The sequence below is a fragment of the Eptesicus fuscus genome, chromosome 6, assembly GCF_027574615.1.
Source record: "Eptesicus fuscus isolate TK198812 chromosome 6, DD_ASM_mEF_20220401, whole genome shotgun sequence".
In the NCBI taxonomy this organism is placed as follows: Eukaryota; Metazoa; Chordata; class Mammalia; order Chiroptera; family Vespertilionidae; genus Eptesicus; species Eptesicus fuscus.
The window spans coordinates 17,414,285-17,429,490 of record NC_072478.1 but is presented as its reverse complement, the minus strand read 5'-3'; the positions used below and the strand labels follow the sequence as shown (position 1 = coordinate 17,429,490).

The window sequence follows — 15,206 nt, the reverse complement described above, 5'->3', positions numbered from 1 at the left end:
GGGTTTCTGGGAACATTCTGGAGCAAGGAAGGCTGGGTGTAGACATCAAGGGGTCCCAGATGCTTGGGACTGACACAGTGATCCTCCAGGAACTACAGAGTAAGTTCGTTCCCCCAAAAGGGGATGCTTATTTTGTGGAACCCAGAGACCCCAGAAAAAGTTACCTTCCAGAAACCATGACAGCAAAGAACAGATGCCCCCTCCCTCTTCATGACCTGCCGGGCTTGGAGGTGGGGGTGGGGGCAGCCTTGGGCCAACTTTGATGCTTCCCCACCTCTAAGGCTGCCCCATGAACCACCCCCTGCCACCTGGCCCCCAGCCTCCCCCCATCTGTCCCATCCCCACAACAGTGTTGTCCCTCAGGACTGGCCAGGCCAGGGAAACCCAGAGGCAAACAGGCGAGTCCAGGAGGTGGCCCCAACCCCTCCATGAGCCTCACCCCACTCCTGCCTGGACCCTTCCCTCTGAGACCGACAACAGATGGGTCTGGGTGCCTGTCACTCCTTGAGTCAATTATTAGCCAGAGACGGAGTTGAATGCTATTAAGATTTATTATAATAATGCCGGCCGAGTGGGAGAGAGCACCTCTGGGACAGGTTGTTATCTTTCCAAGATGATAGGAGACTCAGAAAAGGAGTGTGGACTGCATTCTGCAGTTAATCCCCATGGCCCAGGGCGTACAACTCTCAGCCAGGTTAGAATGGCTTTGCCTGATCAGAAGAGAACAGTCATGGTTAGCAGACACGATTAGTAGGATGACATAGCTGGTCTCTGTTCTATTTCTGCCCCAACAGCTCCTCACTGAGATTCCTGCCTCTTCCTCCCAAAGACCTTCTCCTCAGCGCCCAGCCCTCCTACCCCAGGCAGGCCTCCACCCCAGGCCCTGACTGTCCCTAGCTCCTCCCATCCCTCTCCAGCCCCTCTCCTCACCGGCAGGCTTCCTGGGAACTCAGGCCAGCAGGGCCTGGAGGATCAGGGTCAGGAGCACAGGGACCACGGAGAGACCGAGGCTGATCCCGGAGTTAGAGGAGCCCTTGGCATTGGTGGGGCCCTTGCCGGAGACCAAGGCATCATTCTCTTTTCTGAGGTGGAGATGGGGACAACTCAGCAGGCTGCCAGGTCTGGCTCCACTGGTGCTGGGCTCAAAACCCCTCTCCTTCCTCACCAAGTCACTGGGCAGGACAGGGGCCAGTTGCCACCCAGAGTTGGGTGACTGGAGGGCCAAGGCTGGGACTCCAACTTTGTCCCCAGGGCAATGGGAATTTTCAGAGCCAAGGGGATCCTAGGTCTTGGGGTAGGAAGGAGGAAGGGGGGTGTCCTGGGGTGGGCGGATGTCCTGACCTTAGTTGCTCCAGCTCCTCGGATTTCTTCTGCAGCTCCACGGATTTCTCCTGCAGCGACTGATTCAATGACTTGATGTCCTCTAAGGAGGGACAGAGAGTGTGTGGGCACCATAGCCATGCCCCTCAACTGGCTCCACCTCCGGACAGGACCCCGCCTCTAGCCCGCCCTCATTTGAGCAAGTGCACCTTGGAAGTCTGGCAAGTCCGCCCCTTCCTGCTTCCACTGGATTGGGTCCTGTCCCTCTCACCAGACCCCAATCCCGAGGCCCTCCCCCTCCCTCCTCTTCACACCTGACCTGCTCCTGCAAACTCCCTTACTGGAGCAGGGCCTGTGTTTTTCTCACCTTGAAGCTTCTGCACCAGCTCCTGTTGCTTGTGGCCCCCAGCCTTCTCCTCTTCCAGGGAAATCTTCAGGGTCTCCTGGGATGCCATGGAAGAGTAAGGGTGCTGGAAACTGGGGCTCTTATCCCTGGTGGGGTTGGCTGCTGTGTCTGGGCCCTGCCCCCTGACCCCAGGCCCAAACCCCTTTCAGGATTCCTTCCAACCCTCTCTGAACCTGTCTCCACCCTGAAGAATGGCCACAGCCTCCCACCTTCCCAGGGTGTGGTCCTCAAAATGGGAGTTTCAAGCCCCTCCCCGCTAGGCATTTGGAGGCTCTCTTGGCCCAAAGCCTAGAGAGATTTTCAGATCTTCTGGGCTATTGTCCAAGAAGAGTTAGAGTCCCCTCAAGCCCAGAACACATGGGATTTCTGAACCCAAGTTAGTTGTCCAGTGGGAGTTTCAAGGACCCCATGTCAAGACCCCAGTTAAAATGCTGCCTCTTAGGGATGCAGTGGAAGTAACAGCCCCTGCCTTGCCCTGGCCGGGTAGCTCAGTTGGTAAGATCGTCATCCCAATATGACAAGGTTGTGGGCTCAATCCCTGTCAGGGCACATACTGAGAATCAACCAATGAATGCATCAATAAGTGGAACAACAAATCAATGTTGCTCTCGCTCTCTCCCTTCTTCTCTCTAAAATCAATAAATAAAAACTAAAAAAAAAAAAAAAAGAAAAGAAAGAAGAAAGAAAGAAAGAGCCCCCTGCCTTCTTCAGAGTCTGATGGGGTCCCCATCCCAAACCTAGAGGGGATTTCTGCCCCCCTCTGACTGTGCCCAGGGGGAGTTCCCAGCTGCCCTAGACCAGTGTCCTGGAGTTTGGAGATTCATCCACATGTGACTGGGGATACTGAGACCTCTTATTGGGTGCTCTGGGGTCCCACACTGGCACCCCAAAAGGAGTTTAGAGCTCCCCAAATCCTGGTGGGGAAATTCAGGCTCCCCATGGAGGGGCTTAGGGGCAGTTTCAAGGTCTATCTGGATCTCCACCTAGACCCTGGGGGTCCCCAAACACCTAGACCCTGGGAGCCCTCCCAAGCACAGGGCCTCTCTAGGAGGTGCAGTCACTTACCACAGTCTGGTTGCAAATGGCGGCTTGGGCCTCAGTCCCCCGCAAGACGTCCTGGGTCTGGGTCAGCTCCTGCTCCAGGAGGTGGGTGATCTTTCGACACTCCTGCTCAGCTCGGAGGCCATCCTTGCAAGCTGGGCTATTGGCCTTGACAGCCAAAATGATTACTGCCACAGGCAGACCTACCACCAGTAGGCCCCGCAGGATCCCCACAATCCACACCCGCCCTGGCAGCTTGCGGTCCCCCAGCTTCTTGGGGTACTCATCCATGGCCACAGGAGGGTGGCAGTAAAAAGTGGGTGCCATCCAGAGGGATTCAGGGGAGCCTGAGAGGGAGTTCGGAAAGAAAGCTGGAACTTTCTACTTGCTGGAGCTGCCCCCTTATTAGCATAGGATCTATGCTGACCAATAAAAACTTCCAAAACTGGACATCTGCAGGAAGAGGACAGTTTAGCTTTCACTTTCATTTCCCTGAAATGAGGTGCATTGTTGTTGCTGCTACATTACTGGCTTGGCCCTTCTGGGCTGGCTGCTGGCCCATGAGCTCCTGTGGGAGAGGACACCCCATCGTAAGGCCCTGCCCTTCTCCTGGGCTCCTGAAGGGGACAGTGGCAGTGATGGGAAGCCTAGGGCATGCCAGCCTTGTGTGTCTGTGGACTGTGACCTGAAGAGGCAGAGCCATGATTGGTCCAGTGCCCAGGTGGGGAAACTGAGGCTGAGAGGTGAGTGGGGTGGGAGTGGGCAGGGCCGGGGACTCACCCAAGAGGCTGGCGTTGGTATCACTCTCCGTAGTGACCCAGCAGGATCTCACTCAGCATCCCTGCTGCTGTCTCAGGGGACCCGAGGGGCCATGGAGGGTGTCGGAGGAGGAATATCCTCCTGCATCGACCGCTTAAAGCCACTCAGCAGCCACATGACCAGGATTGGGGTGCTCGTGCTGAAGAGTCCCCAAGGAGCTTTGCATCCCATGAGCAGGCGCCTCTCTCCCAGACCAGGACCCCAGGTGCCAGGACACAGCCCTGGGTAAGGCGGACCTATCTGAGCCGCGCTGTGCTAGCCTTCACACTATAGGGCCAACGCGGGACCAGCACTGCGGTCAGAGGCCAAGGCTGTGTGTGAGCACCCTGCCTCCCTGTGGACTCTGGGCAAGCAATGTCCCCTCTGCCTCCGTTCCCACGGCCTGTAAAATGGGGGTGAAGATAACAGTAACATTTTCGTGCCCCCCTACATTTTGCAACCAAGGCAAGTGCCTTCCTCCCCTAGCACTAGTCCTGGCCCTGCAAACAGAAAGCTGTGGGTTTCCCTGTAAATCGGTTATGCCACCATTCTTCTGGGCTTCGCTCAGGTTAAGGTCCAAGCACTTGTGACTACGTCTGATTGGCAGGGAGGGGGTGGAATCTCAGGGGAAGTGATGAGAGGGAAGAGGCGGGTGTTGTGATCTTTGATCAGGAAGTTGATGATGCCCCCATGCCAGTGGACCCCTTAATACCAGGAAAAACAAAGCACAGTGTGAGGGTGAAAAACACATTTTCCTTCCACCTTTTAGTTGTTCTGGCTAGACTCCTAATCCAATTAACACCAGACAGGGTAACAGGCACAAACAGCCAGCTTGGTTGCACATGACATGTTATTACACATGACAGCTTCATTACACATTTATATTGTGCCATGGGAACCCCCAGGGCAGACGGGGCACTGGAGGCCTAGGTGCCATCCAGAGCTAAAGAGAGGGGGAGCTCCATGTCCATGGACTGGGAGCAGCGATGTCTGCTGGGCCATCTGTAACATGGGACTTGGATCCAAAGGGCCTTGCTCGTGTCCTCTCTGTCCTTCCCACCTCGTTCACGTTAAACCACAGAGGCCTGTGATGAGCTCCCCCTCCTGGAGCAGGTCCTCTTCTAACTCCCTTTCAGGCAGTTAGGGAGAAGGACAGGGTTCTTCCTCAGGCCTTTGTTTCTTAAAAGTAACAGCTTAAAACAGGCAGTATCTCCAAAGGCATATTTGGGGTGGTACACTCTGCTCCCCTCAACAGGAACAACAACCCCAGCCAACAGGGTTGCCCCAGATTCAGGGAATGTTTGTGATAAGAGAATATACTCACACCTAGCTTCTATTTTTAAATATCTTTTCATTGATTTCAGAGAGGAAGGGAGAGGGAAAGAGAGATAGAAACATCAATGATGAATGAGAATCACTGATTGGCTGCCTCCTGCACGTCCACTACTGGGGGTCAAGCCCACAACAGGGGCATGTGCCCTTGACTGGAATCAAACCTGGGACCCATCAATCCGCAGACCAGTGCACTATCCACAGAGCCAAACCGGCTAGGGCTACAACCTAGCTTATTTTTAAAAAAATCTTATTGTTCCTATTATTACAGATGTTCCTCTTCCCCCCTCCCGCCATAGCTCCCCCTGCACCTGGTTCCCACCCCACTCCAGGCCTTCCCCACCCCGCCAATGACCTGGTCCATAGGTGTAAGCTCTTTGTCCAATCTCTTCCCGCACCCCTTACAACCCCTTCCCCCAGAGAATTGTCAGTGTGCTCCCTTTCCATGCCCCTGATTCTATGACATTCACCAATCTGTTCTGTTCATCAGGTTTTTTATACATTTTATTTTTAGGTTCACTTGCTGATAGATATGTGTTTGTTGTCACTTAGTTGTTCATAATTTTTTATCTTTATCATTTCTTCTTCTTCCTTTTCTTAAAGACTACCTTTCAGCATTTCATATAATACTGGTTGGTGGTGATGAACTACTTTAGCTTTTTCTTGTCTGTGAAGCTCTTTATCTGACCTTCAATTCTGAATGATAGCTTTGCTGGGCAGAGTAATCTTGGTTGTAGGTTCTTGCTATTCATCACTTTTTATATTTCTTGCCACTCCCTCCTGGCCTGCATAGTTTCTGTTGAGAAATCAGCTGATGGTGGTAGGGGTACTCCCTTGTAGGTAACTACCGTATTTTCCGGCATATAAGACGACTGAGCGTATAAGATTTTCCTGGGTTAAAAAGTCATCTTATATGCCGGAAAATACGGTAACTGTTTTTTTCTTGCTGCTTTTAAGATTCTCTCTTTGTCTTTTGCCCTTGGCATTTTAATTATGATGCCTCTTGGTGTGGTCCTGTTTGGATTCCTCCTGTTTGGGGTCCTCGGTGATTCCTGGACTTGTAAGTCTATTTCTTTCACCAGGTGGGGGAAGTTTTCTGTCATTATTTCTTCAAATAGGTTTTCAATATCTTGCTCTCTCTCTTCTTCTGGCACCCCCATAATTCGGATGTTGGTATGCTTGAAGTTGTCCCAGAGGCTTCTTACACTATCTTCATATTTTTGGATTATTTTTTCTTTTTGCATTTCTGGTTGGGTGTTTTTTGCTTCTTCATATTTCAAATCTTTGACTTGATTCTTCGGATCCTCTAGCCTGCTGTTGGATCTCTGTATATTATTCTTTATTTCAGTCAGTGTATGCTTAATTTCTGATTGGTCCTTTTTCATAGCCTTGAGGGTCTCACTAAATTTCTCAGAGGTTTCTAGAAGATTCTTGAGTAACCTTATAACTGTGGTTTTGAACTCTATATCCAGCATTTTGCTTTCATCCACTTCTTTCATTTGTGACTTGTTTCTTTGTCTCTGCATTTTGGCTGTTTTATCCCTTCTGGTGACAGCTATCCAGGGGAATTTAAGGCTGGATCCCCTTTTAGGATGTTAAACAGGTTTTATAAGTTCGCTGTGGGAATACCTAGCGCTGGTGGTATCCAATTTCTATCTCCTAGAAACTTTTGTAAGTCATTTTGGGTTTTTCGTTCCCTGTGGTCAAAGGTAACCTTTTGTGGTCTGATGGTTCTTTCAGTGAAGACATAGCCTAGATAATTCCATGGATTTGTCATCTGTACCTTCGCAGGGGCGACTAAAAGGCCTCTCGAGGCAGTTTCCTTTGCCCCAAAGAGGACATACGCGATAACAGGTCCTTACCTGGGGCTGTGAGGAGTGTCATCCACGTGATGAACACTTTCCAGCAAGAATCTGCCGCCCGGTTGGCATAAGTGCCTGACGTATGTACGTGGTGCTGGCACAGAGTTGGGCTGGTCAGCATTCCCTGTGGGAGGACTTTCCAGCAATATCTCTGGGCGGGCTCTTCACTGTTAATCAAAGGGAGAGAAAATGTAAATTTCTCCCGATCTTGGAGCGCTAACGGGATGCTATAGAAGCAATCCTTCAAATACATGACACTAATGGGCCGGTCTTGTGGGATCACGGCCGGAGATGGACGTCCAGGTGGGAGAGTACCCATGGGTTGAATATGGGCTTGAATGGCCCTTGAATCGTGTAAGAGCCGCCATTTGTTAGATTTTGGGGGGGATTATGATAATAGGGAATTCCAGGGGCTGTTGGAATGGTCTATGTGTACAAAATCCAATTGTTCTTTTTACTAATAAATGGGCTTGTTGTAACTTTTCTCCCTTTAAGGCCACTGCTGTACCTAAATAGGGGTTTGGCTTAACCAAGTCAAGGGTAGGGGAGGTAAAACCACAGTGGCCACTCCTAAAAAGGCGTCTATAATGTTAACCCCACTGTGAAAGGAGATCACGTCCCCACAAATTGACTGGAATCTGTAAGTTAGGGGCTGCATGCAGCCATTTTGCCCACCTGGCCCTTTACAGTGTATAGGCCGAGAACATTGTGATGTCTGGGAAACTTCTCCTATTCCCACTATCTTCTTACCTTGCTTCACTGTGGGCCATGACGAAGGCCAATCGAGATGACTAAGTACAGTGCAATCGGCCCCAGGAGCTAGGAATCTGGTGAATCTTTCCCCTTGGATTTCAATCGTGAGGAGGGGCTGTTCTCTTGGGACTGATTCCAATACACCCCTCGCTCTCCAGTACTACCAACCCCCCTAGATTTCTCTCCTTCCCTAGAGCGTTCTGGACCCAATATGGTAGTAACAAGGGTTGCAGGATCTTAGTTTGTGAGGGGAAAATATGCAACCCCTTGCATGTCATGAGCACCTAGATTTCTCCCTGGGATTCACTGTCAACGACTCTGGTATTACAGTGACTTCTTTTGAGTTAAGGCTGGAGCTTCCCAAAATAATGCCTACCACGCCCAGTGGCCGTGGCCCCCAAGTCCCCATAGGGACCCTTTTAGGGTCGTCCCCTTCCTGTAGAATCAATTCTGTTGGAGTAAGTCCAGTCCTGCACTCCCAGTGGTAGCTGCTCGGAGGGAGTAGACAGTGATTTCCCATCTGCCCTGGGAAGGCCATCTGTGCCCCGGTTTGTTGCGGGGCCTGGCACTGGCCCCACTGGGCGTTTCCCTGCAGTGGTGGTAGAGAATTGCCATGTTTGCCAAATTTTGATTTGCATTGGTTGGCCCAATGATGCCCCTTATGGCAACGGGGACAGTAGACGGGGGTGAGAATTCTCAGAATGGGAGGTTGCTATCTTAGCTTTGCAATCCTTTTTAAAATGTCCCAGTATCCCACATTGATAGCATTTGGAATCTGTTTTGCTTTTATTCTCTGCCTGGAGAGCCATGGCCAACATTTGAGTCTGGTAGGTTTTCCTACTAGCAGACAAGCCCTGATAAACGCCCCTGATGGGCTGCATAGCCTTTTGACAATCAATGTTGGCGTTCTTATAGGCCAGCTGCAACAAGAGAATATCCGCAGCCTGACTACAACTGATCTGCCGGCGAATGGATTGGGTAAGGCGATTTACAAAGTAAATATAAGATTCCTGGTGAACATTAACCAATGAGCCTTGCTGAATTCGGCCTTCCAGAATACGCTCTCAGGCCAGCTGTGCACAGAGAGGTTGGGTAAATACTTGAGGGTGCAGATTCAATTGCTGTTGTACATTAACGTATGGTCCCTGCCCCTGCAGCATTGGGGCCATAACGTGACCGGCGCCCGCTAGATTGTTTTGGTTAGCCTGCTGTTCACAGATCTCATCATATCCTGCTCTCCATAATAGATACTGACTGGTGTCTAAAGCCGTTTTAGCCAAAATCTGCCAGTCTTATGGCGTGATATGGTAATTTTCAGACAAGGCATTAAGGCGTTCTTTTGTAAATGGACTGTTAGCCCCATTTTCTCTAACACTTTTCTTTATTTCTTTAAAGGTATTAAAGGAGAGTGGCTCATGCATCCCATTACCTTGCTGATCTTCCATAACTGCGCAAGCCAAAAGCTCTCCTTGTAGCTTGCCTGACACCTGATCCCAAACCAAGGATCTAGTTGATTAGCCTTCCCACACATGAGGCGGGGATCGGGGGCCTTAGGTATATTACAGACTCTACAGCAGGGGTCCTCAAACTTTTTAAACAGGGGGCCAGTTCACTGTCCCTCAGACCGTTGGAGGGCCGGACTATAGCTTAAAAGAAAACTATGAACAAATTCCTATGCACACTGCACATATCTTATTTTGAAGTAAAAAAACAAAACGGCAAAAACACCCGCATGTGGCCCGCGGGCCGTAGTTTGAGGACGCCTGCTCTACAGGCTTTTCTTCAGGAGGTGGGGCGGTGATAAATCCTCCTGGTGTTCTGTAGGCTTTTGATCCTCAATATGAAGTGGGCATAGTGCAGCTCAAACAAGAGCCCATGTAATTAAAGATGACAAAGGCACTTGTTTTCCCTGGGCCTGATTTCTCTTTAAATTCCTACCTTCTTGCTCCCAGAGATCAAGGTCTAATGTTTCAGCATCAGGGAACCAAGGATTATAAGTTATGACAGTCTGCAAAAGGCCCTTTAAGTGTTTCTTGGAAACTGAGGCACCATTCACCTTTCACAACTGTTTAAGCACTGTTATATATTGTCGTTGTTTTACGGACAACTTCTGTCCCATTGTGAAACCTTAGCTGAAAAGCATACCCTTGAACTTGGAAATCCCAAGTGAACTCCAATATCTTACTGCGCAGTTACTTTCATTTCATTCCTCTTCCTTTTCGAGGTTTCCGCTATGTCTCCTTGCATTCTTTCGTCCTCACATGGGGCACCACCTTGCCGCGGCTGACCAGCAGACCCTGACGGTTGGATAAATGATTACTGCAACACAAGGTTTGCTGTGAAAGAGAGGGCTAAGGGACTGACTGGCTAAGGAACCAGACAGCCTCAATCGCCTGCCTCTTCAGGAGTTTATTGTCACAGCAGTTTGAGATAAAGTTTGTAATTTGGATACAATCAATAGGGTAAGTAATCTTGGGAGGACACATGTGTTTGCTGTGTCCTTTAAGCAAGGACACCTAAAGATAAAGCATAAACATTCAGGTAAACACCTGGGGGTCTGCAGGTGCACACACTTGTTTGGAAAGGTCAAGGAATAATTAGGGGCACTGCCTCAGGCACTCCCCTAAGTCAGAATTGGGATAAACAGGGTTGGCTGCCATCAGCACATATCCCTTTTCTGAAATATCCTCCTTACAAACTTTCCAACCAAGTCCCAGGCTTCCCCTCTAGAGTGAGGCAGGAAGGAAATTGACAAAGTCCATGCACAGAGACATGGTCTGGGAGGTGGGTAGTTGTGAGTAGGGGAGGGGAGGGAACAAAAGGGCCAGGGGAGCCTGTGGCAGGGAAGGTGTTTGGGGGTCCCTGGGTGGACAGCAGGAGCCATAGAGGGGGATCTATTGACCACCTCATTGGGGACTGCAGGACCTGAGGGCAGTGCAGAAATTTGGGCAGACACAAGGGTCCTTACGCCAGTGCCATGCACAGGAAGTTTCATGGACAATATTCGGGATTCCAGAAGAAGTTGGAGAAACTAAGATAACAGACAGGAAGGAATTAGGGGCATGTGCGGACCTAAGAGAGTGGGTGAAGGGTCCATCAGGATGGTGGCCCTCCACTTTGGAGAAGCAGACTCCCTGGAAGTGGGGTTCTGTAGGATGAATAAGAATTTGGGGGATGGAGGAGGGAGGTACATTGAGACAAATGCCTGGCCTGGGTGTGTCTGAGGATCCAGGTCTGAATCCCTGCCCCACACTTTCTGCCTTTATTTTTTTAATTGATTTTTCTTTTTAGTGATTGATTGATTTTAGAGAGAAAGGGAGTGAGGGAGAGAAACATCATTTGGTTGTCTCACTTCTTTATGCACTCATTGGTTGATTCTTGTCTGTGCCCTTACTGAGGATTGAACTGTGACCTTGGCATACCTCGAGGACACTCCAACCAACTGAGCTACCCAGCCAGGGATTAACTGATTTTTAGAGAGAGAGGAAGATGGGAAGGGAGAGAGAGATAGAAACATCGACGTGACAGCAAAACATTGATTGGCTGGATCCTGCATGCCCCCTACCCGGGCAGGAGCCTGCAACCCGGGCATGAGCCTTGACCAGGAATTGAACTGGCCACCTTTTGGTGCTTGGGAAGATGCACAACCAACTGAGCCACACCCACCGGGGCCAGCCCTGCACTTTCCATGGGAGGGGACGGGGAACCCAGACAAGGTGTCCTTCTCACAACCCCCGTTTCCATGGAAAGGGATGGGGAACAGGAGCCTCAGGAGACAGTGAGGAGATAAGACTAGAATGCTGAGCACTGAGGAGGCACTGATGGGGGTGGGGGAAAGGGTGGACAGTCCTTTAGGATGAATCTATCGGAAAAGAGGGCTGGGTAGGCAGTGGGGTGGTACTTGACCAAACCCTGTGGGTTTCTGGGAACGTTCTGGAGCAAGGAAGGCTGGGTGTAGACATCAAGGGGTTCCATATGCTTGGGACTGACACAGTGATCCTTGAGGAACTATAGAGTAAGTTCATTCCCCCAAAAGGGGATGCTTATTGTGTGGAACCCAGAGACCCTGGAAAAAGTTACCTTCCAGAAACCATGACAGCAAAGAACAGTTACCCCCTTCCCACTTCATGACCAGCCTGGCTTGGGGGGGGGGGCAGCTTTGGGCCAACTTTGATGCTTCCCCACCTCTAAGGCTGCCCCATGAACCACCCCCTGCCATGTGGCCCCAGCCTCCCCCCAACCATCCCCTGCCCACAACAGTGTTGTCCCTCAGGACTGGCCAGGTCAGGGAAACCCAGAGGGAAACAGGCGAGTCCAGGTGGTGGCCTAAGAGACAAGAAGGCCGAGTCAGGGCGGGATTGAGGTGACAGAACTCACCCCAACCCCTCCATGAGCCTCACCCCACTCCTGCCTGGACCCTTCCCTCTGAGACGGACAACAGATGGGTCTGGGTGCCTGTCACTCCTTGAGTAAATTATTAAGCAGAGACAGGGTTGAATGGTGTGTGAAAATTTATTATAATAGTGCCGGCTGAATGGGAAAGATCGCCTCTGGTCCAGGTTGTTATCTTTCCAAGATGATAGGAAACGCTCAGAAAAGGAGACTGCATTATTTTTTCTTATTTTTTTAATTGATTTTTTACAGAGAGGGAGAGGGAGAGAGAGTTAGAAACATCGATGAGAGAGAAACATCGATCAGCTGCCTCCTGCACACCTCCCACTGGGTTTGTGTCCACAACCAAGGTACATGCCCTTGACCGGAATTGAACCTGGGACCTTTCAGTCTACAGTCAGTTGCTCTATCCACTGAGCCAAATTGGTTCTGCTTGGACTGCATTCTGCAGTTAATCCTCATGTCCCTGGGCGTACAACTCTCAGCCAGGTTAGAATGGCTTTGCCTGATCAGAAGAGAGCAGTGACGGTTAGCAGACACGATTAATAGGATGACATAGCTGGTCCCCACTGTTCTATTTCTGCCCCAACAGCTCTTCACTGAGATTCCTCCCTCTTCCTCCCAAAGACCCTACTCCTCAGCGCCCAGCCCTCCTCCCCCAGGCAGGCCACCAGCCCAGGCCCTGACTGTCCCTAGCTCCTCCCATGCCTCTCCAGCCCCACTCCTCACCTGCAGGCTTCCTGGGAACTCAGGCCAGCAGGGCCTGGAGGCTCAGGGTCAGGAGCACAGGGGCCATGGAGAGATGGAGGCTGATCCCGGAGTTGGGGGGGCACTTGGCAGAGACCAAGGCTTCATTCTCTTGCCTGAGGTGGAGATGAGACAACTCAGCAGGCTGCCAGGTCTGGCTCCACTGGTGCTGGGCTCAAAGCCCCTCCACGTCTCCTCTCCTTCCTCACCAAGTCACTGGGCAGGAGAGGGGCTGGTTGCCACCCAGAGTTGGGTGACTGGAGGGCCAAGGCTGGGACTCCAACTTTGTCCCCAGGGCAATGGGAATTTTCGGAGCCAATGGGATCCTAGGTCTTGGTGTTGGAAGGAGGAAGGGGGGTGGCCTGGGGTGGGTGGGTGTCCTGACCTTAGTTGCTCCAGCTCCCAGGATTTCTCCTGCAGCTCCTCGGATTTCTCCTGGAGCTCCGTGGATTTCTTCTCCAGCTCCCAGGATTTCTTCTCCAGCTCCGCGGATTTCTTCTGCAGCTCTGCGGATTTCTTCTCCAGCTCCGTGGATTTCTCCTGCAGCTCCCCAGATTTCTTCACCAGATCCCCGGATTTCTTCTGCAGCTCCGCGGATTTCTTCTGCAGCTCTGCAGATTTCTTCTGCAGCTCCGAGGATTTCTCCTGCAGCTCCTGATTCAATGTCTTGATCTCCTCTTAGGAGGGACAGAGTGTGTCAGCACCCTCAACTGGCCCCATCTAGTGACAGGACCCAGCCTCTAGCCCACCCTCATTTGAGCGAGTGCACCTAGGAAGTCTGGTATGCCCACCCCTTCCTGCTTCCACTGGATTGGGTCCTGTCCCTCTCACCGGACCCCAATCCTGAGGCCCTCCCCCTCCCTCCTCTTTAATACCCGATCTGCTCCTGCAAACTCCCTTACTGGAACTAGGCCCGTGTTTTTCTCACCTTGAAGCTTCTGCACCAGCTCCTGTTGCTTGTGGCCCCCAGCCTTCTCCTCTTCCAGGGAAATCTTCAGGGTCTCCTGGGATGCCATGGAAGAGTAAGGGTGTTGGAAACTGGGGCTCTTATCCCTGGTGAGGTTGGCTGCTGTGTCTGGGCCCTGACCCCCTCCCCAGGCCCAAAACCTTTCAGGATTCCTTCCAACCCTCTCTGAACCTGTCTCCACCCTGAAGAATGGCCACAGCCTCTCACCCTCCCAGGGTGTGATGCTCAAAATGGGAGTTTCAAGCCCCTCCCCCCAGGAATTTGGAGGCTCTCTTGGCCCAAAGCCTAGGAGAGATTTTCAGATCTTCTGGGCTATTGTCCGAGAAGAGTTAGAGTCCCCTCAAGCCCAGAACACATGAGATTTCTGAACCCAAGTTAGATGTCCAGTGGGAGTTTCAAGGACCCCATATCAAGACCCCAGTTAAAATGCTGCCTCTTAGGGTTGCAGTGGAAGTAACAGCCCCTGCCTTGCCCTGGCCGAGTAGCTCAGTTGGTAAGATCGTCATCCCAATATGACAAGGTTGTGGGCTCAATCCCTGGTCAGGGCACATACTGAGAATCAACCAATGAATGCATCAATAAGTGGAACAACAAATCAATGTTGCTCTCACTCTCTCCCTTCCTCTCTCTAAAATCAATAAATAAAAAATAAAAATAAAAAGAAAGCCCCCTGCCTTCTTCAGAGTCTGGTGGGGTCCCCATCCCAAACCCAGAGGGGATTTCTGCCTCCCTACGACTGTGCCCAGGGGGAGTTCCCAGCTGCCCTAGACCAGTGTCCTGGAGTTTGCAGATTCATCCACATGTGACTGGGGATACTGAGGCCCCTTTTTGGGTGCTCTGGGGTCCCACACTGGCACCCCAGAAGGAGTTTAGAGCTCCCCAAACCCTGGTGGGGAAATTCAGGCTCCCCATGGAGGGGCCTAGGGGCAGTTTCAAGGTCTATCTGGATCTCCACCTAGACCCTGGGGGTCTCCAAGCACCTGGACCCTGGGAGCCCTCCCAAGCAAAGGGCCTCTCTAGGAGGGGCAGTCACTTACCACAGTCTGGTTGCAAATGGCGGCTTGGGCCTCAGTCCCCCGCAAGACGTCCTGGGCCTGGGTCAGCTCCTGCTCCAGGAGGTGGGTGATCTTTCGACACTCCTGCTCAGCTCGGAGGCCATCCTTGCAAGCTGGGCTATTGGCCTTGACAGCCAAAATGATTACTGCCACAGGCAGACCTACCACCAGTAGGCCCAGCAGGATCCCCACAATCCACACCCGCCCTGGCAGCTTGCGGTCCCCCAGCTTCTTTGAGAACTCATCCGTGGGCAAAGGGAAGTAGCGGCAAGAAGTGGGTGCCATCCTGAGAGATGCTGGGGAGCCTGGGAGGGAGTCTGAAAAGAATCCTAGAACTTTCTACTTGCTGGAGCTGCCCCCTTATTAGCATAGGATCTATGCTGACCAATGAAAACTTCCAAAACTGGACATCTGCAGGAAGAGGACAGTTTAGCTTTCACTTTCATTTCCCTGAAATGAGGTGCATTGTTGTTGCTGCTACATTACTGGCTTGGCCCTTCTGGGCTGGCTGCTGGCCCATGAGCTCCTGTGGG

At 51.6% G+C, this 15,206-nt stretch overlaps 2 protein-coding genes across 3 annotated transcripts; both read right to left on the bottom strand.

Moving 5' to 3' along the window:
• Positions 1 to 532: 532 nt before the first annotated feature.
• LOC129149271 (bone marrow stromal antigen 2-like) lies at positions 533 to 3,163 on the bottom strand. Of its 2 annotated transcripts, XM_054716823.1 has the most exons (5): positions 2,792 to 3,163; positions 1,688 to 1,763; positions 1,342 to 1,423; positions 931 to 1,082; positions 639 to 710 (listed from the first exon to the last, which is right to left on the bottom strand). In XM_054716823.1, exons 1-4 carry the CDS (start codon positions 3,092 to 3,094, stop codon positions 950 to 952), a joined length of 594 nt encoding a protein of 197 aa, XP_054572798.1. In that variant the 5' UTR covers positions 3,095 to 3,163; the 3' UTR covers positions 639 to 710; positions 931 to 949. The 2 variants fall into 2 exon arrangements, with proteins under 2 accessions (XP_054572799.1, XP_054572798.1); XM_054716824.1 differs by lacking the exon at positions 931 to 1,082 and having other exon boundaries at positions 533 to 710.
• An 8,952-nt stretch (positions 3,164 to 12,115) lies between these two features.
• On the bottom strand, positions 12,116 to 14,969 carry LOC129149388 (bone marrow stromal antigen 2-like). Its single transcript, XM_054717289.1, has 5 exons — positions 14,656 to 14,969; positions 13,580 to 13,655; positions 13,037 to 13,328; positions 12,634 to 12,767; positions 12,116 to 12,409 (listed from the first exon to the last, which is right to left on the bottom strand). Exons 1-4 carry the CDS (start codon positions 14,956 to 14,958, stop codon positions 12,653 to 12,655), a joined length of 786 nt encoding a protein of 261 aa, XP_054573264.1. The 5' UTR covers positions 14,959 to 14,969; the 3' UTR covers positions 12,116 to 12,409; positions 12,634 to 12,652.
• Positions 14,970 to 15,206: the final 237 nt, after the last annotated feature.

Coding starts and splice junctions, on each gene's coding strand:
- LOC129149271 (XM_054716823.1), bottom strand. CDS start 3,094: ATGGCACCCACTTTTTACTGCCACCCTCCTGTGGCCATGGATGAGTAC. Junction 1,764..2,791: donor CCATTTGCAACCAGACTGTG/GTAAGTGACTGC, acceptor ATGGCATCCCAG/GAGACCCTGAAGATTTCCCT. Junction 1,083..1,341: donor GAGGAGCTGGAGCAACTAAG/GTCAGGACATCC, acceptor TCTCCACCTCAG/AAAAGAGAATGATGCCTTGG.
- LOC129149388 (XM_054717289.1), bottom strand. CDS start 14,958: ATGGCACCCACTTCTTGCCGCTACTTCCCTTTGCCCACGGATGAGTTC. Junction 13,656..14,655: donor CCATTTGCAACCAGACTGTG/GTAAGTGACTGC, acceptor ATGGCATCCCAG/GAGACCCTGAAGATTTCCCT. Junction 13,329..13,579: donor GCTGGTGCAGAAGCTTCAAG/GTGAGAAAAACA, acceptor GTCCCTCCTAAG/AGGAGATCAAGACATTGAAT.